The 25,919-nt window shown below is 45.6% G+C and overlaps 1 protein-coding gene across 2 annotated transcripts in view; it reads right to left on the bottom strand.

Moving 5' to 3' along the window:
• The window catches only part of CXADR (CXADR Ig-like cell adhesion molecule), a 111,858-nt gene that overhangs the window by 33,623 nt on the left and 52,316 nt on the right, over positions 1-25,919 (bottom strand). Inside the window, exons 4-7 of one of the 2 annotated variants that reach the window (XM_068270566.1) lie at positions 23,230-23,385; positions 21,093-21,215; positions 19,004-19,142; positions 10,098-10,308 (exon numbers count right to left, since the gene is read on the bottom strand). In XM_068270566.1, coding sequence (XP_068126667.1) covers positions 10,098-10,308; positions 19,004-19,142; positions 21,093-21,215; positions 23,230-23,385 — 629 coding nt within the window. Of the gene's footprint in view, positions 1-8,908; positions 10,309-19,003; positions 19,143-21,092; positions 21,216-23,229; positions 23,386-25,919 lie in introns of those variants that run through there. The other variant, XM_068270565.1, reaches the window with a different exon arrangement.

Genomic DNA, 25,919 nt, shown 5'->3' with positions numbered 1-25,919 from the left:
CTGTGAATAGGACGTTGGGCCCCTTAGCGCACCTAGGCTGCAAAAAAGTGTCACACATGTGGTATCGCCATACTCAGGAGAAGTAGTATAATGTGTTTTGTGGTGTATTTTTACACATACCCATGCTGGGTGGGAGAAATCTCTCTGTAAATGGACAATTGTGTGTAAAAAAAATCAAAAATGTGTCATTTACAGAGATATTTCTCCCACCCAGCATGGTTATATGTAAAAATACACCACAAAACACATTATACTACTTCTTCTGAGTACGGCGATACCACATGTGTGACACTTTTTTGCAGCCTAACTGTGCTAAGGGGCCCAAAGTCCAATGAGTACCTTTAGGATTTCACAGGTCATTTTGAGACATTTGGGTTCAAGACTACTCCTCACGGTTTAGGGCCCCTAAAATGCCAGGGCAGTATAGGAACCCCACAAGTGACCCCATTTTAGAAAGAAGACACCCCAAGGTATTCTTTTAGGTGTATGATGAGTTCATAGAAGATTTTATTTTTTGTCACAAGTTAGCGGAAATTGATATGTATTGTTTTTTTTTTCACAAAGTGTCATTTTCCGCTAACTTGTGACAAAAAAAAAATCTTCTATGAACTCACCATACTCCTAACAGAATACCTTGGGGTGTCTTCTTTCTAAAATGGGGTCACTTGTGGGGTTCCTATACTGCCCTGGCATTTTAGGGGCCCTAAACCGTGAGGAGTAGTCTAGAATCCAAATGCCTCAAAATGACCTGTGAATAGGACGTTAGGCCCCTTAGCGCACCTAGGTTGCAAAAAAGTGTCACACATGTGGTATCGCCGTACTCAGAAGAAGTAGTATAATGTGTTTTGGGGTGTATTTTTATACATACCCATGCTGGGTGGGAGAAATCTCTCTGTAAATGGACAATTGTGTGTAAAAAAAATCAAATAATTGTCATTTACAGAGATATTTCTCCCACCCAGCATGGGTATGTGTAAAAATACACCCCAAAACACATTATACTACTTCTCCTGAGTACGGCGGTACCACATGTGTGGCACTTTTTTGCACCCTAAGTGCGCTAAGGGGCCCAAAGTCCAATGAGTACCTTTAGGATTTCACAGGTCATTTTGCCACATTTGGTTTCAAGACTACTCCTCACGGTTTAGGGCCCCTAAAATGCCAGGGCAGTATAGGAACCCCACAAATGACTCCATTTTAGAAAGAAGACACCCCAAGGTATTCCGTTAGGAGAATGGCGAGTTCATAGAAGATTTTATTTTTTGTCACAAGTTAGCGGAAAATGACACTTTGTGAAAAAAAACAATTACAATCAATTTCCGCTAACTTGTGACAAAAAAAAAAAATCTTCTATGAACTCACCATACATCTAACGGAATACCTTGGGGTGTCTTCTTTCTAAAATGGGGTAATTTGTGGGGTTCCTATACTGTCCTGGCATTTTAGGGGCCCTAAACCGTGAGGAGTAGTCTTGAAACGAAATTTCTCAAAATGACCTGTGAAATCCTAAAGGTACTCATTGGACTTTGGGCCCCTTAGCGCAGTTAGGGTGCAAAAAAGTGCCACACATGTGGTATCGCCGTACTCAGGAGAAGTAGTATAATGTGTTTTGGGGTGTATTTTTCCACATACCCATGCTGAGTGGGAGAAATATCTCTATAAATAGACAATTGTGTGTAAAAAAAATAAAAAAATTGTCATTTACGGAGATATTTCTCCCACCCAGCATGTGTATGTGTAAAAATACACCCCAAAACACATTATACTACTTTTCCTGAGTACGGCAATACCACATGTGTGGCACTTTTTTGCGGCCTAACTGCGCTAAGGGGCCCAAAGTCCAATGAGCATCTTTAGGCTTTACAGGGGTGCTTACAATTAGGCACCCCCCAAATGCCAGGACAGTAAACACACCCCACAAATGACCCCATTCTGGAAAGTAGACACTTCAAGGTATTCAGAGAGGAGCATAGTGAGTCCGTGGCAGATTTCATTTTTTTTTGTCGCAAGTTAGAAGAAATGGAAACTTTTTTTTTTTTTTTTTTTTGTCACAAACTGTCATTTTCCGCTAACTTGTGACAAAAAATAAAATCTTCTATGAACTCACCATGCCTCTCACTGAATACTTTGGGATGTCTTCTTTCCAAAATGGGGTCATTTGGGGGGTATTTGTACTATCCTGGAATTTTAGCCCCTCATGAAACATGACAGGTGCGCAGAAAAGTCAGAGATGCTTGAAAATGGGAAAATTCACTTTTGGCACCATAGTTTGTAAACGCTATAACTTTTACCCAATCCAATAAATATACACTGAATGTTTTTTTTTTTATCAAAGACATGTAGCAGAATAACTTTCGCGCTCAAATGTATAGGAAATTTTACTTTATTTGAAAAATGTCAGCACAGAAAGTTAAAAAAGTCATTTTTTTGACAAAATTCATGTCTTTTTTGATGAATATAATAAAAAGTAAAACTCGCAGCAGCAATCAAATAGCATCAAAAGAAAGCTGTATTAGTGACAAGAAAAGGAGGTAAAATTCATTTAGGTGGTAGGTTTTATGACCGAGCAATAAACCGTGAAAGCTGCAGTGGTCTGAATGGAGAAAAAGGCTCTGGTCCTTAAGGGGCGAAAAGACTGTGGTCCCGAAGTGGTTAATCACACACCTGAGTGTGGCTAATCTTGTCAAACATCTGATCTGCATGCTTGTTCAGGGTCTATGGCTTAAAGTATTAGGCAGAGGATCAGCAGGACAGCCAGGCAATGTGTATTGTTTAAAAGGAAATAAACAGGTCATCCTCCCTATTCCTCTCCTTTAAAGCCCACCTAGACAGAGAGGGGTATAAAAGCTGACATTTATTTCCTTTTAAACAACGTCTGTCCTGCTGAGCCTCTATTTCTAACACTCCTAGCCATAGACCCTGAACAAGAATGCAGATCAGGCGTGAGTGAAGACTGACTGTATTCAGTGCATGCTTGTATCAGGTGTACGATTCAGACACTACTGCAGCAAAAGAGATCAGTAGGACTGGCAGGCAGCTAGCACTGTTTAAAAGGAAATAAATATGGCAGCCTTCATATCCTTCTCAGTTCATGTGTAAACCTGAGGTAAGGAGAGATGGAAAAAAAAAAAAAATGAAGTTCTGTATACCTGCTTATTCTCTGAGGTTCTGAGACGCTCAGCATCCCACAATTGTGGCCTGCCTCCCCTCCATGCAGCTGCTCCAGCCCCCGTTCTGTCCACTCCGCACATGCTCCTGCTTGGCTGTGTAGCCACCGAGGGTGTACTAGGCATGACCAGTTACTAATGCTTCTGAACCACCAATGCCCCTGACGACCTCGTTTGGAGATGCTCTGCAGACATTCAGGAGGGTGCATAGAGTGGACATTGCATGTGCCACGCCCCAACTGGAACAAGTTGGAACTATGAACAGGGTCTACAGCGGCAGCACAGAGAGGAAGTCTGACATAATATGGGGGTACCCAACGTCTGAGTACCTTAGAAACCAATCAGCTACGTAAACCTTCCAACACCTAAGGTACATTTTAAGACCACCTGTGATCAGAGCTGGACATATCCCAGGAGCTCCTTGAAAATGTCACCTGGGGACCAACATTTGAGTAATTTGTAATTAACATCATTTTAGTCAGATAAACTAAGCAGCCCACTATACAGCAAAGTCACTGTAAGAACAATGTTGTGCCTTCTGAAGTAACATTTTTAAGGATACCACCCTTAAAAATTCACAAGTTGCTCAAACACTTTTCTGTCTTCCTTCCCATAGTCCAGTCCCAGTGCAACAGCAACTCAGGTTTTCCTACTGAGGGTAGGCAGACTAGCAATGGGGAACAGCATCCAAAAAGGGGTAGAAACAATACTGCGAGGCTACTGGGACCCATTTTAAGCACTCTAAAGTAAAAATATACCAACACTTTAAACTAGTGATAGGATTGTGCAAGACAGACCCCATCCTTTTACAATAAAGCCCAAAGACAGGCAGTAGGGCTAGTCCTGACTAGTTCATCACCAATCTGCACCTCTTACTGAGCAGAGAAGCAATTTCCCATAGTGCAGTGTAGCCTCCTCCTACCCTCCCAAGTGTTTATCTTCAAAACTGCAGCTCTGGCCACAGCTCCTCTGTAGGATCCAGCATGTCATGGCAATCTGGTCTAACATAAGGGATGCTGGTGTCAGAGCTTTGATTTGGGTGGTGGCTGCACACCCCGACATTGTGGAAAATCATTGTATGACTGGGTAACAGGGCAGCATATAATTTGTGCCCCCTTTCTCCCGTAATAATAATAATAATAATAATAGGTGGTAACCAAAGGTGTGTGTCCCTCACCACCCAAAAAAGGTAGCACTCCAGTATATGTAGGTAGCCCCCCGCCCCCACCTTGATGTGTGGTATGAAGGAACTGCAGCATGTGATATCATTACCCACAAGGCTTTGCATCCAACGCTGAATTTTAATAAGGCCTAGGACTAACGTCATTGAGTAGGAGGGATTTCACCCTTTCAGCTGTTTCCATTGGCTGCAGAACCTTTTTCCCTATGAGAAAAAAAACCCTTTGGGTTTTCTGACAAACTCGCCATCCGCTTCACACTGGTGGTGAGTTCATTTCCATCTCACAGTCCCTCTTGCACATTCTTACAATGACTTTGCTGTATTCTGGGCAGTTTCCTTTACTTGACAGAATTTCTCTGTTATGATAGTTCATGGTGAACCAGAACTCCCAGGCGTGTGTAAGTGGGCGTTGTGATTATTCAGGTTGGAGTGAGCATATGTCATCTCCCACAATGCATCACTTGAGTGAATATGCAAATCGTTACTTTGTTGTTCCTGAAAGCTAAAAACTCCTCCAGAACTGCTGGGTAATCTGTAACTGGATATTTTCGAGTCCTACCCCATACAGCCACATTACTATATGCCATGCAGTGATGAGGCTCAACCAACCAATCCAAAACAGTCTGTAAGCAAGTTGGATTATTGTGGCTCTGTAATATTAACAAGCTGACACATCATTGCATTCCAGCCGTTCTGGAGGTGTGGCTAGCTTACATGGAAAACAAAGGGATGACTTGCATATTCAGCAGTGTTGCATTGTGGGAGACATCTCAGAGCTCACTCCAAATATCTTCTGAGTTTTAGGCAAACGTTTGTTTTGCATGTTATGATAGGACATTAAGGCCTCCAGTGTCCGCAGCTGGCCGTTCCCCGGTGATGGACTGCGTCTGTACAAGGAGGAAAATACAGCGAGCTCACGTCATACTCAGGCTTATTACACATCATGATCTAGGTTCCGTGACGCTCTGCATTCAGCGCTATTATCCTGTGTGTGTATGGGCCGCCTGAGTATGAGGCTGGCGGCGACAGAGAAACAAATAATCACTCAGTGTAGTTAGAGAGGTGTAGAGGCATGAGAATCCCGTGCCTTCCCATGTAAAGCACCTGTCCAGAAACACAAGTGTAGGCACACTTCAGTTACATTCCTGCATAAGGTTCTGGTAAGTATAAAAAGGCACTATCGGGGCGGACGTGGAATGGGACTGCACCGCTCACATATAAAATGGCAGCACACGACATGACTATCCAGTGAGGAGACACACCGAAACCAGCAATGGCACTTCCTACATCCAGCGTGACAGAGAATTGGAGATGGTCAATGAGAGGCAAATCATTTTGAGTTGATGCAGGATTATGTACATTTTGTATGCTAATTTATGCGACTCTTGGTCCAAGCTGCATACATTTGAATAATGCTGCATCAACTCCACATTATTTGCATCCCATCCCTGCAGGGAATAGCATCTCTCAGCCAGGGCCTGTGCGCTTATATTCTGACAGACTAACAAATATGTACTGAACTTCAATGGAAATAAGATAAACGCAGTTACAGGCAATACAAATATCAGGCTTACCCCCCAACCCAGGCTGAATTTAAATCTAAATAATTGAACAACAAAAACTTTTGAAAGAGATTCTGAACTCATTTGAAGAGGCGGCACCATTTTGATTTTCTTTGGAACGTTGTGTGGCTGTCTTTAAGTGTCATTGCCTTCAGTAGGGTTTGAGTCACATACCTGCAACTGGGGGACTACCCAAAACTGGGGGAGTCTCTGGGTACTTGGTATAAGTGATCTGTATACCTCTTCTGAGTCAGTGGGTACAGCTGATCTGTATACCTCTTCTGAGTCAGTGGGTACAGCTGATCTGTCTACCTCTTCTGAGTCAGTGGGTACAGCTGATCTGTCTACCTCTTCTGAGTCAGTGGGTCAGCTGATCTGTATACCTCTTCTGAGTCAGTAGCTCAAACTCTATAAGTAGAGGATTGCCACAGCAACCAGATAAGTGGAATAATCATAATGTCAGAAATGGTTCCTTCCATATTTCTCTCAGTTCAGCCTTCCTTTGCCTCATAGCGGGAGTGCACAGGAGCCCATTACAGATCCTGTAGCCACCCATATGTTGCCATTAGTAGTCACTGTTCCCACTGACAGGACAGCACGGCTGTATCGTGTGGGATGCGGCCACCCATATGCCGCCATTAGGGGTCACTGTTCTCTCTGACAGGATAGCACTGCTGTGAGGTAGGCTCTTAGAGCCTGATGCAGGTAAAATTAGTTGGCTTGGATATATTACTGACCAAGCTGAATTCTCCTGTGCTGGCGGCATTCTACCATAGTACCCAAATACAGTATCTAGACCCCTACCTGCTGCTTATCCTGCAATGAGAATAACCCAAAGCAGAAGAGGCACAGCAGTAGCCAGTGCCTGCCTCCCTACACCTTTAGCAGCTAACCCAAGCTATGGTCACATGACCAACATAGGCTCCTCCCTTTCACAGCTCTGGAGATGGAGAAGCACTTATTACACAGGTACATAAGTAGCTTGGGTGAAAGAGACATGTTCAATAAGTTCTATTCTCTCTGTCCCACTGTGCCAGTTCCTAAACGGAGCTCTGTGATAGGAGGAATGTGCATGCAGAGGTCACATGACCATTGCTGGAAAGTGCCAATTAAGGTGCAGGATAAATAATACTCATCTAGGTTTTGTTTTTTTGCCACCCAGATTTGTAGTTTGAAGAGGAACTCCAGCCAAAGCAGGTTACTGCAATCTGGATGGATTAAGCAGAGCTCTGTTACCTTACAGTTTTTATAGCTCACCATCACAGCCGTGCTAGGCTCAGTTTGACATTTGAGTCCCCGTCAGTGTCACCATATGAATTCTCTATGTATCCCTATAAAAAGTAGAGAGTAGAGGGGAGAAAACACTAACTTCCCATTGGTACTAGCCTTCAAATGGAAAATATGCAGAATCCACTTTAGCCGGTGGCTGAAAGGTTAGGCATGGTTTCACCATGCCATTAAGTGGGCAGAAGAGGACTATAGAGCCATAAAGAGCTGCCCCCAGCTGACCTGGAGAAGCGTGGGTAAAGCAATGTTCAGCAATCAGCTGTTGCAGGCCACGGTCACTCAACATGGTGGCTAACTTGTTTACATATGAAAGTAGGTGATCTCACACGTGCCCTGCTGGTCTACGACAAACCCTTGATCTGAAAAGAATGCGAAAAAATAGAAAACATTCTCTGCTGCAGGATGCTTTTTTTCAACTAGGTTGCCCTTGAAATCATACCTTAGTCATCCCCCCTCCCCCCTTGTGAATAAGGCTACTACACAGCATCCCTGTGTAGTAGAGGTACGCTGTGCACTACAGCAGTCCGTGGCAGTTGCCGTGCTCAAAAGTGGATGTCTGCCTTTCTATGGCAACAGCCGCTAGCCAATACAAACTGTGCAGATCAAGTGTGTTTTGTTGTGGAAACATGGTGGACAAACACAGACAGGGTGGGGACGGATGAGTAACCGGATTAAAGTGGATCTGAGCTCAGAACTTCCTCTCTACTCTAAAAGATTAGGGACAGTATGAAAACAATCAGGGGAAAAATGCACAGAAATCCCCCCAAAAAGTCCTGAAAATTTACTGGATGAAATTTCAGGGAGCAAAGGAAGGGTTAAAGTATCTGTCTTTCCAGGGCAGCCAAGGCTGAGGCCTGTGAGTCATGCCTACTCATTACACACAACTGTAACTAAATAAACTAACACAGCTCAGTGCAGCTGATTTCTACAGCATTTCTATGTGGAATGAACACTTTTCAGTCTGTTCTTTGCAAGAGCTCACGTCCACTTTAAGATGTAATGGGCCCTAGGCAGGGTCGTGGATTTGGCACCCCCTTGTGGGCCTTTAAGCTGAAGGGGAGAGAGGTCAGAGAAGGTGGCAAGTGGGCCCCTTGACCTCCACTATGCCCCAGGCACCCGCCTAGGTTTCCTGGTAGATTAGCCTGCTCTGGGTATGCACCAGGTTGTGCTCAGGGCCTATTGGTCAGTCAGTGTGACTATATCCAAAGAAAGTTCTAGGTCCGGTACTACCTGCTGCTTAAAAACGCTTGATTCCAAATGGCTATTCTTAAAGGGATACTGTAGGGGGTCGGGGGAAAATGAGTTGAAGGTACCTGGGGCTTCTAATGGTGCCCCACAGACGTCCTGTGCCCGCGTAGCCACTCACCGATGCTCCGGCCCCTCCACCGGTTCACTTCTGGAATTTCAGACTTTAAAGTCTGAAAACCACTGCGCCTGCATTGCTGTGTCCTCACTCCCGCTGATGGTACCAGGAGCATACTGCGCAGGCCCAGTATGGTCTGTGCCAGCACAGTACTCTTCTGGTGACATCAGCGGGAGCGAGTACCCGGCAACGCAAGCGCAGTGGTTTTTAGACTTTAAAGTCTGAAATTCCAGAAGTAAACCGGAGGCGGGGCCAGAGCATCGGTGAGTGGCTGCATGGGCACAGGATGCCTGCGGGGGATTGTTAGAAGCCCCAGGTAGCTTCAACTCATTTTCCCCCGATCCCCCTACAGTATCCCTTTAAAAAAAGACTTATAAAGATAAAAACGACATACCAATGCATTGTGGTGCGGCTGTGGGGCAGCGTGGCAGCAGTGGCCTGCCTAACAATTGTTTTGTGTGTCCCATGTCTTCAGAGGCTAAAGCCAGACCTAGGACCTTCTTACTTTGGATGTAATGCGCCATTTCCAGGTTACTCAAGCAACGTAAGTGAAGCATGTATATAGAGAGTTACACAATTTGCGCAAGTCGTAATGTAAATGCTGGTACTCTTAACGTGCACTATATGCACACTTTAAGATTAACGTTCTTTAGTGAATTGACCCCTTAGTATGAACACAGTGTCATCAGAGATGAGCATCCAATAGCAGTTGCTCTATTCTACATCATGTTACCTCTAAGGCAGAAATCACTTGTTCCGGTTTCAAGAGCAAAACCTAGTTGAAAGAAATGCAACCATCTACAAGACCAGTTGCCAACTGGTGTTCAGTGTTAGCAACCTGCATGTGCCAAGTAGTATATAAAGTACTCAAAATTGATCTAAAGAAGGTTCCATGCCAGGAAGTTTGCTACAACATAATAGTATGCACTAACCATTAGTAATAAACAAAAAACAATAAATAAAAGATAAAACACACCGTACATAGACTGAAGCAATGCCTGATGCTGCCACGTGGGCATATGCCACGAACAGCGACTTTCCTACAAAAAAGACCGGCTTCTCCAACTTCACAGTTCATGAAAAAGGATAAAAACTATACAGCTATACAAGGTGCCTAATACTTGACTGGTACCTTCCGCGAGAACGCTGAAATATGGGACATGACAACTTCCTTTTTGCTCTTCAGTTTGTGTCAAAACCCCAATTAAAAAAAAAATAAAAAATTCCAGTGGATGATAAAACGACGATGGGTTTTCCAAAGCAGAAACGTGGACTTGGCTGTGAGGGAAGTGGAATTGTAGCTGCTGTGCAGAACCTGCTATAGAGCTGGGTGCTCGGGGGTGTTCCCCAGCTGAAGGAGGCGGATCCTTTATGGAATGAGCAGGGGAGGAGTAAAATCAATAAGAAGTCTGGCGGATGCTCTGCCACCCTGCCCACACAGGAAACCCCATGCCCTCTCACACTATAGAGCCATCCTTGTGCTGTGCTGGGATCATGACAGGAATAGCTCCCATTCTACTAAGATTTGGACCGGCTACCTTGGGTCCCGAGAAGCTGGCATTCTGGCTTGGAATCTGGCTTGGAATCTGGCTTGGCGGACGCTCCTGCTCGTCACCCGGTACCTGGTTGTAGCGAGCTTTGGAATAGCCGTCCATGTTTGATGGAGACAAGGATCCCAGTGAGGAGTGGTTGCTTCCGATGTAGCTTCGAGCTGTGGAGGTGCGGCTTTTAGGTGGAGCGACATCCTCTCTGTAGGACAGAGCAGAAGTAGTTAGAAGAGGAATGGAGTATAGCCATCAGCTTGTTGGTGGTCAGCACAGTCACCGGTATAATGCATCAATTACCATACTTTTACATACAGTCAAGTCCACAAATATTTAGACAGACAATTTTCTCTAATGTTGGCTCTGCACATTACCACAACAAATTATAAAGTGTACCCAAGCCGAAGCTTGGGTACAAATTGAGATACTTACTGAATGAAAGGGAAGCCTCAGGATCCTATTGAGGCTCATCTCAGTGCTCTGATGTCCCCCTGTCGCTAAGCAAGACCCCCCCCCCCCCCCCCCCAGCGGAAGATTAGAGAGAAGTCATCGTCGCTAATCATATCTGAGCCGTGCAAGCTCGCCTGCGCAGTAAGCTGGAGCCACTCGTGTATGAGCCACTCTGCGCTACTGCACTGCCACGCTCATAACAGAGGAGGAGAATGGCACCACTGTGGAGGGGAGCCACGCTCAGCGATGGGGGACATCGGAGCACTGAGGGAAGCCTCAGTAGGATATTGAGGCTTTCCTCTCTTCGGGTAAGTATCTTATTTTGATCCCGAGCTTCAGCACAGGATCACTTTCAATTAAACAATTCAGATGCAGTGGAAGTTTAGACTTTCATCTTTAATCCAATGGGATGAAGCATTGGATTGAATAATGAACGATTAAACAATTGAATAAAAATGTGAGGCAACTAAAGCATTTATTTTTAAACACCAACCCTTCATTTCAGGGGCTCAAAAGTAACTGGACCATTAGAAAGGATGGAGGAGTTTGGTCCTGCTTCTGTTGGACTGGCGGTGTGGTGAGCAGTGTTTCTCCACTGTGTGCGCAACTGGACCACTGACTCAAAAGCTATTTCACAGTCCATGGCCTTTAAAGCGGAATTCTTGCTAGCCATCAGTTTTTCGTATTGATTTGTTTGGTTAGCAGGAATTTGGACGTTAATGGGCATGGGCTAAATCACCCGTGGAATTGTACCGTTAATGGCCACTATTAGTTAGTCGAGTCCAGTGTTAAACATGGTGAAACGTGAATAAATGATTTTCTTTTGGACAGCTCTGGATTCGGACCCACAGTATAAACTATGTTTTGTGGTTGTCCTCAATGTGCTTTTAATGTGTTTTAAACTACTTCTAACTGTTTATACAGTACCGTAATGTTTAATAAAAATATGTAATAAAAAAACAGTACTGTATATATTCTTTAGATTGTTTATATTGTATACTATTGTATATATCCTTTAGATTGTAAGCTCACAAGGCAGGGCTCTCTCAACCTTTTGTGTCTTGGATATGTTATTTATTTTGTATCTTGCAATCTGTTATACATTTATTCATCATGTTACATTTGTCACTAAGTACTGTAATTACTGTAGCTGCAGAAATACAGCAGTTGCTCAGAGTGACCAATCAGAATTGTTGATCTGGTAAGTCTGTTCCATTTTTTTGGCGAAGAAAAAACAAACACACAAATCCCGGCACATCACCTCAAGTTAGGACATTGGCGTGTGCATGGTGGACATACCGTATATACTTGAGTATAAGCTGACCCTAGTATAAGCCAACACCCCAACTTTTACCTATAAAAAACGGACAAATATGATTGATCCGTGTATAAGCCGAGGGTAGGAAATACAGACCTTTGCGCCACCCCATAAGCAGAGTACATAGCAGATTTTGATGGATGTGGTCAACCTCTAAACCAGATTTTGGTAGCAGGTTTTTGATGGATACCCAGCCAGAGCTGGGCAATATCTATGGCAGACCTCTGTGTCCCTCTGAGTAACCCCACTCATGTGCTCTGAGCTGTTTGCCCATTATGTGTCAGTCCAGATGGCCACATGCTGCCAGGTTCACCCATGTGCACTGAGCAGTTTGACTCCACTTTGTACTTTACTTGCGGATTTAGATGGCACAGTGCCACAGTGTCTCCCCCGTTCTGCCACCAGAGCTGAGCATAACACCCTTTGTCCATTGAATGTCTCGGCATGTGCAGCGCGCTGTCTCTTCCCCCTTACCTGCCACCAGAGCAGAGCATAAAGAATAGATCTTTGTACCCCCGAGTGTCCCTCCATATGCAGCGCAATGTGCAGTTCTAATTTACCGGGGTCCGTGCTGCAAGGATTCTTCTTTAGCCGACGTCAGTAGCATTCACTCAACGCTATCAGCCCTGCGGTGGCGTGTGTGATGAGAGGCGCCACTAGAGGGCATGATAGTAATGAGTGAATGCTACTGACGTCAGCTAAAGAAGAATCCTCGCAGCATGGACCCCGGTAAATTAGAACCGTACATCGGTGCTGCATATGGAGAGACACTCGGGGGTACAAAGATCTGTTCTTTATGCTCTGCTCTGGTAGTAGCTGGCAGGTAAGGGGCAAGAGACAGCGCGCTGCACATGCCGAGACATTCAATGGACGCGGGGGGAGACACGGCAGCACTGTGCCATCTAGATTGGGAAGAATAGCACAAAGCGGGGACACGGGGAAAAAAAAAAAAGATATGCGGGGAGGGACACTGCATACATCTGAATCTGCATCTGGAAGCATGCGGTGGGGGAGACAACTGCATCTGGCTCGAGTATAAGCCGAGACCCCCACTTTTGGGCCACTTTTTTGGGCTCAAAAACTCGGCTTATACTCGAGTATATACGGTGTATACGGTAGTTCCAGCCTTTGTCCTCGTCAGTTTTTCTTCAGTTTCCAGCATGGTTTCGAAACGGATTAGGATGAGAAGGAGGAAGAGACTGCTAGCAGCAGCTTGCGTTCTGCTTTTGATAGATGATGCGGAGCGGAGAGCAGCAGAGAGTAGTACAGCAGCAAAGTGTCGACTTTGGGTAAAGGATTGGCTTTTGGATCGCGAAAATATCTCGCATGATAACTTGCTGCGCGAGCTGAAGCTATCTTCACCTGAGGACTATCGCAATTATCTTCGGATGTCTGACGCTTCCTTTCACAAGCTGTTGACAATTGTAAGACCACACATACAGAAACGAAACGCCTACATGCGCCAAGCCATTACCCCAGAACAAAGGCTAATGGCTACGCTACGCTATCTGGCCACTGGCAGGGCGCTGCAAGACTTAAAGTTTAGCACAGGCATCTCACCACAAGCGATTGGTTTGATAATTCCCGAGACTTGTTCTGCCATCGTAGCCTGTCTTCAGGAAGAGTACATGAAGGTATGTTCATATTGCCAGTAATATGGTGACTTTCCTTTCCATCTGTTTCTTGGACTTGTTTGTACTTGTACCTAACCATCTTAGCGGTATGGACGAGCTCAGCTCGTCCATCACCGCCGATGGCTGCCGCTCAGGCCCTGCTGGGCCGATTTTGTTGAAATAAAAAAGAAGCACACGCAGCCGGCACTTTGCCAGTTGCGTGTGCTGCCCGATCGCCGCCACTCTGACGATCCGCCGCGAGCAGCGGCGAAAGAGGGTCCCCCCAGCCGCCTGAGCCCTGCGCAGCCGGAACAAATAGTTCCGGCCAGCACTAAGGGCTGGATCGGAGGCGGCTGACGTCAGGACGTCGGCTGACGTCCATGACGTCACTCCGCTCGTCGCCATGGCGACGAAGTAAGCAAAACACGGAAGGCCGCTCATTGCGGCCTTCCGTGTTACTTCTGGCTGCCGGAGGCGATCGGAAGAACGCCTCCAGAGCGCCCTCTAGTGGGCTTTCATGCAGCCAACTTTCAGTTGGCTGCATGAAATAGTTTTTTTTTTTATTTAAAAAAAACCCTCCCGCAGCCGCCCTGGCGATCTTAATAGAACGCCAGGGTGGTTAAGGTACAAGGTGTAGCCATACACTGGTCGATTTGCCATTAGATCGACCAACTGACAGATCCCTGTCTGATCGAATCTGATCAGAGAGGGATCGTATGGCTGCCTTTACTGCAAACAGATTGTGAATCGGTTTCAGGCTGAAACAGATCACAATCTGTTGAGCTGCTCCTGCCGCCTGCCCTACCCCCCCCCCCCCCCCCGTATACATTACCTGAAGCTGGCTCCGGGTCCTCTTCTCCACGCTGCACCGCATCCCGCACCGCATCCCAGCGTACACTGTGTCACTCCGTGTACAGGAAGTTCAAATAGAGCGCCCTCTATATGAACTTCCTGGTCACTGGAGTGACACAGGAAGTACATGTACGCTGGGATGGAAGCAGGAACAGAGCGGTGCGGAGAAGATGCCCGGGAGCCAGTGTCAGGTAACCGATACTTGATCGGATCGGCCGCCGCTAACGACGTGCTCCCTATCCGCGGGCGATCGACGGTAATTTCCCGCACGGCGCGATCGGCGGGTGCGTTTAGCACAAACGATTGGCAGCAGATTCTATCCCAGTGATCGAATCTGCTGTCGAAACGGGCGCAAATCGGGCCAGTGTATGGCCAGCTTTAGGTCTCTTAAAATTATTCTCAATAGTTTGATATTCTGATATAACAGTATTTAGCCGTTGTTTTGTATCATGTTTGTGTTCGTAACATCTATTGACATTATGGGGGCTGCAGCTTTTTTAAGATACTATATGTGTAAACCATTACAAGTTTCAAACTTTACAACCCATCTACTAGTAGTGACAGAGGTCAACTAGAGTGTGGGTCCTCGTGCCCCACAGACCTCCCTAACTTGCTGTGATTAAAGGATACCTTAGTGGAAACAAAACATGGGGTGGATCGTGGCTTACTGCGCGGGTGCTGCCCAGCAAAGCTTTCAAGTGGCTGAGAGGGAACGCTCTGTACAGACGCAATTTGTCGACACTACGTACTGAGCCTGCGCAGACTGATCACGGCTGTGTAAACGTATACAGGAGTTAGCTTTGTCGGGCTGCGCATGCAAAGTAGTGGGGGGGGGGGGGGGGGCAGTAAGTTGCACTAATGATCGAGTGCCCCTCCTCCCCCGCTTGCCATTATGTGAAGAGTATGGTAATTCAATGGTTTATTACCCCTCCTCCAGACTGTAGTGTGTGGCCAGCCTTTATCATGTCCACCAAGTGGATTTGCAGCGAGGCGTGAGCGATTCTGACCGGTCCGCGCTGGGATGCCTCCTCCTGTCTGTCGCAGGCTTGTTGCTATGACACCCTCTAGTGGCTTTTAAATGCTTGCCACTGCAAGCGTCATAGCAACAAGCCTGCATCAGACAGGAAGAGGCATCCCAACGCAGCCCGGATCGGGAAGAACCACTTACGCCGCATAGCCTGACACCCAGGGGACATGGTGGATACTTCAAAGGATGGCCATACACTCCAATCTGGCGGAGAAGGAAAAACCTGCGGATTACTGTACTCTACATATAACATAGCTGCAAGCGGGGGAGGGGGCAGGCGGATTACTCTATGCATAGCAGCAATCGAGGGACACTCGGATTACTCTACGCATGGCGGCAAGTAGGGGGCACGTGATCATTAGCGCTGCTCTGCATTTTGTCTTTTTACACATTGCGGTGGAGGGTGCACGAATGACTGACTCGAGTACAAGCCAAGACCCGCACTTTTGGGCCACTTTTTTGGCCTCAAAAAATCTGCTTATACAGTATGTGCTCCTAATCTTTAGATGGGTTTGATGCAATGAATGTTTCAATGTCTGCACTATGCATGTTACAGGGCCAGCGTTAAGACACCTACGATTACCTGGATACTTCTGCGCAGTGTAGGTGACTACGCAAGGGAATGAATTCTTTTGTAACGAAGACCCTGGCTTTTAACTTCACTGTAGGGATAGCAGTGGTCCCTGGATGATTGATTCCTGTGAATGCATTTGTATGAACATTTGCATGCAAGTGTGCAAAGGGTTAACTGCCTGTTTCATTTTTGCTCCAGTCTTCCTTCCACTGGTTTTGTAAAGCCTGAAAATCTATCATATGCATAACTGACTACTGCTTGATGAACAAGTGCTAATGTTCTCAAATGTTCTGCCTCCTACAGGGTACTGCTTGCACATTTCCTTCCTTTCTCCTCAGCTATGGCGAGCAGCATGTCTGTACAGCGATCGTGTATAACATGTTAGCCAGAATGACCACCAATCAATCATTCCAGATGACGGTAACAGAGTCTGTATGTAGCGTACCATCATCAATCTGAAGTTCGCCTCTGACAAGCTTTTCATGTGAGCAGCACAGACTATGGAGACTTACAGCAGCTGCTATATTTTTCCCCGAGATTAGCCAAGTGCCATAATAAAACAAAGTCATACTGCAGAGCAGAAGTAAAAATAAGCAGGAATTAATGCTGTTTGCAGTGCAGGAACCTTGTCTGATCTACTAAGCCATAAGCAGGCTGGAGATTAGCAGAGATCTCACATGACCCTGTGAAGTACGTGGCAGGAGTAGCATCACTGTATAAGAAGGGATGATACAATGTGAGCCAGAGGATCAACCATCCTATAGATGTTGCCATAGCAAGAACTGGCATTACAGACTTGGACCAGGTTAGTGAAATATATATACAGGCAGTCCCCAATTAATGAACAAGATAGGGACTGTAGGTTTGTTCATAAAGGATTCCTGAGCCAAATATAAGGAAAATCAGATTTACTTACCTGGGGCTTCCTGCAGCCCCTAGAAGCCTATGTGTCCCTCGCTGCAGCTCCGCTCTCTGCCAGTGTCCTGGGGTGCTCTCCGTAGCAGCCAGGTCGGTGGCTTCTGCGCATGCGTGACCACGCGGCTGCACCACTTGCGCTCCTGTGGCTGGGAGCAGTCTGTGCAGAGGCAGAAATACTGCTGCAGGTCAGCGGCTTCTGTGCAGGCGCAAGCTCGCAGTGGCCAGGAGCGTTCTGTGCAGGTGCAAAAGTACTGCACCAGAACAGAATGCTCTCGGCTATGTGGGCAGGACCGTGAGCGCCATATCCGGGCACTCACGCGTGTGCAGAAGCCGCAAGACAACTTGACCTGTGGCGGTACCTCTGCACCTACACGGAACACTCCCGGCCACAGGAGCGTGCAGCCTCGTGAACACACATGCGCAGAAGCCTCCAACCTGGCTATGCTGGTGGTGGCGGCGGCTATGGAGGGGACACCAGGACACTGGCAGAGAGTGGAGCTGTGGCAAGAGACAAATGGGCTTCTAGGGGCTGCAGGAAACCCCAGGTAAGTCAATCTGAAATGCTTTCATTTTGCTTATGTATGCTTTATGAATATTATTTAGTATTTATATAATGCAACACTGTGCAGAGTATATATAGTCCTGCCTCTAACTGCCCCTCAGAGGAGCTCACAATCTAATCCCTACCAGAGTCATGCATCTATTGTAGTCTAGGACCAATTTAGGGGGAAGCCAATCAACTTATCTATACTCTTTTTTTGAATGCCGGATGAAATCAGAGTGCCCGGAAGAAACCCGGAGAAGGTAAGAATGTAAAGTTCCAATGGTGCCCATAAATTGCTCGATTTTCCTATGCGAATGAGCATTCGATTCTTTTATTGGATCGGGAGAGAACCGATTATATTCCATTCTTCTCGATCAATGGAAATTGGCCAATATCTGGTCAAATCCACCAATTTACTGGATCGGGCAAGATGGAAAATGATTGGTCGATCGTAAGCAAATTGGCTACTGTTCACATGATTTTGAGGCATAAAGGGAGATGTTGTCTAACCACCGCTGTCAGCTGCCATGGTAGCCTCTGCTTAGATCATGAGATTTTACGCTTCTATTGCAACAAAAGGCTGTGACGTTTAGTCACACGAACGGCTGCAGAGATCATGTGTTGATCACATGATTCTCTAGATTGATGCATCCTACAGACACCCCAGAACCTCCTGCCGTGTATAGTGGATTAGGTGTGCTGACTCTGCAGCCCCTGATGAGTACATTATACGAAACGCGTAGAGAGGAGTCCGAACGCAGTGACATCAACTAACTCTGGTCAAAGAGTTAGTGGGACGCAGCCCTCCACACAGAGCCAGCGCCCGGGTGGACCAGGATAAAGCCTTATGATATGTGCCAATCCATACTGACATTCTGTAAGTGCAATATGATTTGAGCAGGTTAAAGAGCCCTGTTTTATCGGATTACACTATGTGCAATTTGGTTTTATATTTTGAGATTGGATTAAAATTGAAGCTGTGAAGATTAGTGGGGACGTTGGGTCTGATTGGACTTTGGAAGCGATGCTAGAAAGCTAGAGAAGCCTTATACTGGTTTATACGCTAGATCCACCTGGTTTCTGAGGTAGCTACTACTCAGTGAGTGAATACAGTATAGCGGGGTGTGCAGCATCACTGTGGGTTGTTCACTGCATGCTCCATATTGAACAGTATTACGCTATTGTGAGTTCTCTTCCTTACAGAATAACTATGAGGAGTGCAGCAGAAGACTCCCGTTTTTTGCTTTTGAATGTCACAGGATCGATTTTTAAATTCAGAGCATGAAGGCACATCGTTCAGAGTGAAGGAGACTTGCATAGGATCCCGCTTATAGTGTGTGGGCCACTAGGGGATCGACCACACTTTAGTTGATTACCCAATAAAGTCAAATCGCTCAATGGTAAATCAAGTAGTGTATCGGCATCTTAAGTTACGGACATGTCAGTAACCCCTATTATGTGATTTGTAGTATGGCCCAGACAAGGGTAGCCAACTGCTGCCACCCAACAGTGGATGACTTATTATTAACACAGGTCAGGTAATATCTGATGATCACAGTCAGTAATTTGGCCCGGTGTCCCTAGGTAGAACCAGCGTCTCTTACCGGATTTCATGCTGAATTTCTTTCTCATATTTCTTCTCTTGTTGCTTTCTACAGCAGCAGAAGATCAATAGTCCCAAAATAATAAGGAACAGCAAGGTCCCAATGATGGCTCCAGCAATGATCCCAGCGGTGTTTGCAGCTAAGGAAACCAAAACAGATCATTGTCATACAGTAACCATTAAATTACAATTCAACAAGTCTTTCTGCTTATATTCAGGATCTCTTACAATGTACACAGACGAGAAACGGATTTCCACCAGTGAATATGTATATTGCAGATAAAGGATTACGCTTCTACAGTCATTTACTGTACGCACAGCTTGCAAAGGTGACAGCTGTTGAACAGACAACAGCGCAACAACTGCAAGGGATCAGGACGGTCACAGGGGCTGGAAGAAGCCTCAAGTTAACCACTTAAGGACCACAGGCTTTAACCCCCCCCCCCCCCCCCCAGTGACCAGGGTTTTTTTTTTTTTTGTTTTTTTTTTACACATATTAGGCCACAGCAGCTTTAAGGGCTCACTGCAGGGCCGTACAACTCAGCACACAACTGATTTCCCCCCCCCCCCCCTTCTGCCCACCAACAGAGATTTCTGTTGGTGGGCTCTGATCCATGCCGGCATGTTTGTGTTTTTATTTGTTTATTTGTAATGAATTTTTTTTTTTGTTTGTTTTAATACTCCCTCCCTCTTGCTAATCAGAGCGATCAGCTGTCATATGCATCAGCCTATGACAGCCAATCACTTATGTGCCTCCAGAGGGGACAGCCGAGTGACACAGCTGCCCCTAGTACAGCGCTGGCTTAGAGCGCAGCGCTGTACATTTTAAATAGACAGCGGTTTCGCCGTCTAACAGTCTCCTAGCGGACGATCTCCTGCAAAACACGCCTACAGGACTTCAAGCCAACTGGCATTGTGCGGTCCTGGGCTGCCGCCGCGGTCACGCCAATTGGCATGGAGCGGTCGGCAAAAGGTTCAACTGGGCACCTTAATGCCACTTTAGGTTTCCTTTAAACTTATCACAGGTGGCAGCATCTACTGCTGGCAAGAGGCATCACTGCGGAACATTTTTGTTGAGTGTTTCGAGGTGATCAGAAACACTTGGTCTCCCAGTGTTCTGGGGTAGAAGGCTGCATTACTAAATATCCTAGGCAGCGGTGTCCAACTGGCGGCCCGCCAGGCTTCCTGCTGTGTCCCACCAGCCGCTGACTCAACCCCAAAGTCCCGGAAGGCAGAGCGGCAGTGGAGTGATCTTAACCAAAGCTGGGCTGGCTGTAAATGAGCGGAAAGATGATGCGGAGTGATACACACTCCAACCGCATCACCTGAGTTCCAACTCATTACTAGCGGCTCAGTGTGAGGCAGGAGATTTACAGGCAGAGCTGCTGCACAACTGACTGGAGATCAGGCTGGAGGAGTTATCTGTCAGGTGAGTTTATTTTTTTTCGTTTTCAGGTACCTGACGAGGGAATGGATATCGGAGGGCAGATGTAAGGTCATGAAATTACCGGCGGAACACTGCCCATTTTTTGGCAGGTGGAGAATGCTGCTGCCATATGATGTGTATTTTGTGAGAAGTGGCTGCCAGATTGTGTGCATTTGCTGAGAAGCCTCTGCCAGATTGTGTGCATTTTGTGGGAAGCTGCTGCCAGATCATGTGTATTTTGTGGGAAGTGGTTGCCAGATCATGTGTATTTTGTAGTAAGCAGCTGCCAGATGTGTATCTCGTGGAAAACTGCTGCCAGTTTTTTTTTCCTTGGGGGGGGGGGGGTCTAGCAAGAGCCTCATTTATTGAAATCAGTCTGAAAAAAAAAATTGGTCCTCCATGCTCGTGATGTTGGACGGCACAGTCCTAGGCTGAACATCACTGGGAGGGCGGGGTTACAAACCAATGATACAGCAATATCTACATATTGTATGCGTGTGTGATGCTGAAACCAGGATAACCAGTGTAAAATTGGGTATCCTGGAAAACGAAATAGTCTCCTGCAAACGGCTATGCCTTCAGTGGTTCTTCCCAGGGTCAGTGTCTGCCTAGGTAACAAGCAGACCTGCCTCCACAACCGCTATAAAGCAAATCCATTACTCACGTGGTTCTACATTGAGGATGAGCAGGCATTCATCGTTTCCAACTCTGTTTTGGGAGATACATCTGTAGGTGCCGCTGTACTCCTTGGAGGCATTTTTCACTGTGAGAATTCCTCCCGTTGGATCTAAGGAGAGCAAAGTATAACAAAGTCAGCAACATCTGCGCACACAAAACAAAAAACCAGTACACAATATATAAGGACATGGGTCCTTACAAACAAGACAAGAACAAACAAGAATAGATTAAAAGATTGAATCAACAGAGGATCAGCAGTCCTTTAAAGTGGACCTTAACTCTGAATTTTCTCTCTGCTCGAAAAGAGAAATGCACCCTGTATGTATTTAGAGAGTTTAGCCTGAACAGTTAAGTGGTCATATAATACATCTGTGACTAATCACAAGTTGGGAGCCATAGCACAGAGCTACTTTTTAAACACAGGATGTTAACCCTATGTCTTCTTTCATGAAAGCAGGAAGTAAACACCACAGATTTATTGCAGGATTTGTATCAGCTGTAAGACATTTTTTCTTTAAAGGTTATTATGCTGTTGCTTATCTTTAAGAGCAGAAGGACGTTGCGAGTTCAGGTCCACTTTATAGAGGAACAGTAAGGAGAGTTCCCCCCCAATTCAATAAATGCGGCAAAACATCTACTTTATGAAAATGGAAGAGATAAAAAAAAGAAAAAAAAAATGATTGACAAGTCAAGTGTTTCTAAATAAGTAAGTACTTGTTTACTTTTACAAACAAGTGAGTGAGATCTGTGAAGTCCAGGCAAGAACTCCAGCCCATCCTATATTTAGGGCAGAGTCACATGGGCACTCAGAGATGTACCGCTTAGCCAATGCTAAAAGCTTCTCTGCAAACGAGAAGAGTTCAGCAATGGTTTCGGTCGTTCACTTGACGCACCACGTTTGACCACCGCACGGAGACATTGAAAGTGCCACGCTTAGCCAATCCTGGACGCTAAAACGAGACACCGGGACGAGACAACGGTATCAAGCAGGGCCTTTACACAGGCAGGAAAAGCCAGTATAGACTCTTAGAATCCCCCATACATTCAGTTGAATGGACAGTGCTTCAGCAACGAACGCCAAGTGTTGCGATTAATGCTGGTTTAATGCCCATGTGAACTGGCCCTGAGGGAGGAGAAGACCTAATGTTTCCTTTTTTTTTTTAACCAGAGAAATGTTTATTGACCAGTGGTCATATAATACAATAAACTTATAGCTAAAAAGCAACTGGTACATACAGTCTTATACAGAACAGAAGAGAATATTAGAAAAATACATAATGCATAGGTGGGGGGTGGGGTACAGTTAGAACAAAAGTGGCGTAAGATGGGCTGTTCTGCCAACACTGGCATCGTATGAAAAACTGATATGATACTACTTCCACAATTAAGGTATCGTACAACCGTTGCCAGTGGTAACAGATGCCGTCTCCATTACTTTAACATACACCCATCCTGATCAACAAACATCACCTCTATTAGAACATTACACATTAAGGTGGCCATACACTTATAGATTTGCAACAGATTCGACCATCAGATAGATTTCTGGCAGATGCCTGTCAAGTCGAATCTGACAGGAATCTATCTGATGTGTGCCACACACTAGGAACAGATTTCCAATAGAATTCGAATGAAATCTATTGGAAATCGATCTAAATGCATTAGTGGACTATTCGATCCAATGCAACTCTATGGGCCATCGATCTGCTGCCAGCAACAGATCAACCTAGATTTTCCATTCTGTCAGATACATCAAAATCAATCGAAATCGGCCGTAAATCGATTGATAAAATCGCTTTCCGATCGATCAATGGCTGAAAATCGACCAGTTTCCATTTATCCAAAATGGAGTGAAATTGCTGGACATGCTTCCTATGTGTATAAACTAGCTTTTTAAAAAGGGAGATCTTTATCTAATCACCTAATGTTTATTTTTCCATTACTCTGATCAGGGCTGTGGAGTCGAAGTAGAAAGCAATTTTTGGGTATCCGGAGTCGGTGGTTTCATAAACAGAGTCATCAGAGTTGGATGATTTTTGTACCCACTCCACAGCCTTGATTCTGGTTGGACTTGTACAGATGTATTTTTTTTCAACCAAACTAACAATGCAATATAACCATACCAACGGTGGCTGTAGCTGGGAGCTTCCCCAGGTCGCTGATCTTCTGCCAGGAGTAGGTAAGCGGTGCAGATCCCTCTTTGGCAGCACACTTCAGGGCGAGATCATTCCCAATCTCCGGCCTTCCATCAATGAAGCACCTGGTGTGCCCTGGCTTAACTGTGAACAAAATGGATTGATTAGAACTTGTACCGAAGGCCCACATGTCAACTTCACTACAAGCCTCCTTGTTCCTTAAAATTTTACCTGTAAGAATAAAAATGTGGTTTCTACCAACATTTCTTTAAAGAGGAGCTGTCAGCCATCTCAGAAAAAAAAACCCAACATATATAAGTAGATACATACTTGCTCTTCTAACATAACATATGTATTGCCAGGGGCGTTGCTAGGATCCTCAGAGATCACTCCAACTGGAAAATGGGTATGGCCACGTACCAGAATGTGGGTGTGGCCATGGGTGGAGCCAAACTTACCTGAACTTAACAGCAGTCTAAGCAGGTCTGCCCAGCAAAATGTTGGATGAACCCCACTCTCCATTAATACAAAAAAACAAAAAGTGCAGTATATCGCATAAATAGGCAGTGTCACTTCTAGGTAGAGTTACCTGGCTTCTGTGTTGGCTGGTCTGACTTTGTGCTGGGTGGGCTGACTTGCTGCCAGGTTGACTGGAAGCCATAGCATTCCCTGACCTTCTAGTGAACCCCCTCCCATGCTCCCACAGCCCTCCCATTGAGGCACCACAACTCCCAGCATGCCCCATAGAAGAACCACAGCTCCCTGCATGCCCACATAAAGGCATCATAGCATCCAGAGTGTCACCACAGCACCCAGTATGCCTACATAGAGGCAGCACAGCACCCAGCATACCTCTGATTGATGCACCACAGCTCCCAGCATGCCTGCCATTGAGGAACCACAGCTGACTCTGCCTAGGGGACATCTGGGGCACCCTAGAATAGATCCGAGGCACGTGCCACCGATCTTTGGGGCTAGCAACGCCCCTGTGTATTGCACTGTCCAGGTTTTCATTTTAGTTATTTTTCTACATTAAAAAAGAAAATCCTTCTTACCGTTTCCCATTTTAACTGTGGCTATTTTGAAGCCAATCCTGATGTCATTTCCTCCCTTACTCTCCTCTGCCTGATTGTGTATGCCTTGCCCACCCTTCACTATAGAAGGTGCATTGTCTCAGCATAAGAAATTTATTGGCCAGAGAGGAACGCAGGTGTGGGAGGGAATTTCACAAAGCTGTCGCTATATCCCTCTCACCTGAGCTTTCTTTAAAGGACTTCCGAGGTGAAAATGAACTGATGAGAAAATCAATTGCATCTATCCTCCTCCTAAAAAATGACTTTTTTTTTAGATATCCCACAGTTCTTTTATAATTAAATCTAGTTTTTCATTGTCTCTGCTCAATGACACCTTCATTGAAGTATGCTAGAGCTCAAATCTATAAAATTATTAAAGCTTTTTTATCTCTTTATCTAACAGCTTAGTTATTTGTGTGCTAGGCACTGTACATACAGTGGAGGAAATAATTATTTGACCCCTCACTGATTTTGTAAGTTTGTCCAATGACAAAAAAATGAAAAGTCTCAGAACAGTATAATTTCAATGGTAGGTTTATTTTAACAGTGGCAGATAGCACATCAAAAGGAAAATCGAAAAAATAACCTTAAATAAAAGATAGCAACTGATTTGCATTTCATTGAGTGAAATAAGTTTTTGAACCCCTACCAACCATTGAGAGTTCTGGCTCCCACAGAGTGGTTAGACACTTCTACTCAATTAGTCACCCTCATTAAGGACACCTGTCTTAACTAGTCACCTGTATAAAAGACACCTGTCCACAGAATCAATCAATAAAGCAGACTCCAAACTCTCCAGCATGGGAAAGACCAAAGAGCTGTCCAAGGATGTCAGAGACAAAATTGTAGACCTGCACAAGGCTGGAATGGGCTACAAAACCATTAGCAAGAAGCTGGGAGAGAAGGTGACAACTGTTGGTGCGATTGTTCGAAAATGGAAGGAGCACAAAATGACCATCAATCTACCTCGCTCTGGGGCTCCACGCAAGATCTCACCGCGTGGGGTGTCAATGGTTCTGAGAAAGGTGAAAAAGCATCCTAGAACTACACGGGAGGAGTTAGTGAATGACTTCAAATTAGCAGGGACCACAGTCACCAAGAAAACCATTGGAAACACATTACACCGCAATGGATTAAAATCCTGCAGGGCTCGCAAGGTCCCCCTGCTCAAGAAGGCACATGTGCAGGCCCGTCTGAAGTTTGCCAATGAACACCTGAATGATTCTGTGAGTGACTGGGAGAAGGTGCTGTGGTCTGATGAGACCAAAATAGAGCTCTTTGGCATTAACTCAACTCGCTGTGTTTGGAGGAAGAAAAATGCTGCCTATGACCCCCAAAACACCGTCCCCACTGTCAAGCATGGGGGTGGAAACATTTTGCTTTGGGGGTGTTTTTCTGCTAAGGGCACAGGACAACTTCATTGCATTAACGGGAAAATGGACGGAGCCATGTATCGTGAAATCCTGAACGACAACCACCTTCCCTCTCCCAGGAAACTGAAAATGGGTCGTGGATGGGTGTTCCAGCACGACAATGACCCAAAACATACAGCAAAGGCAACAAAGGAGTGGCTCAAGAAGAAGCACATTAAGGTCATGGAGTGGC

This window comes from Hyperolius riggenbachi, chromosome 2 (genome assembly GCF_040937935.1).
Source record: "Hyperolius riggenbachi isolate aHypRig1 chromosome 2, aHypRig1.pri, whole genome shotgun sequence".
In the NCBI taxonomy this organism is placed as follows: Eukaryota; Metazoa; Chordata; class Amphibia; order Anura; family Hyperoliidae; genus Hyperolius; species Hyperolius riggenbachi.
Note: the sequence above shows the minus strand (reverse complement) of the source record. Positions and strands in the feature narration are given on the sequence as shown.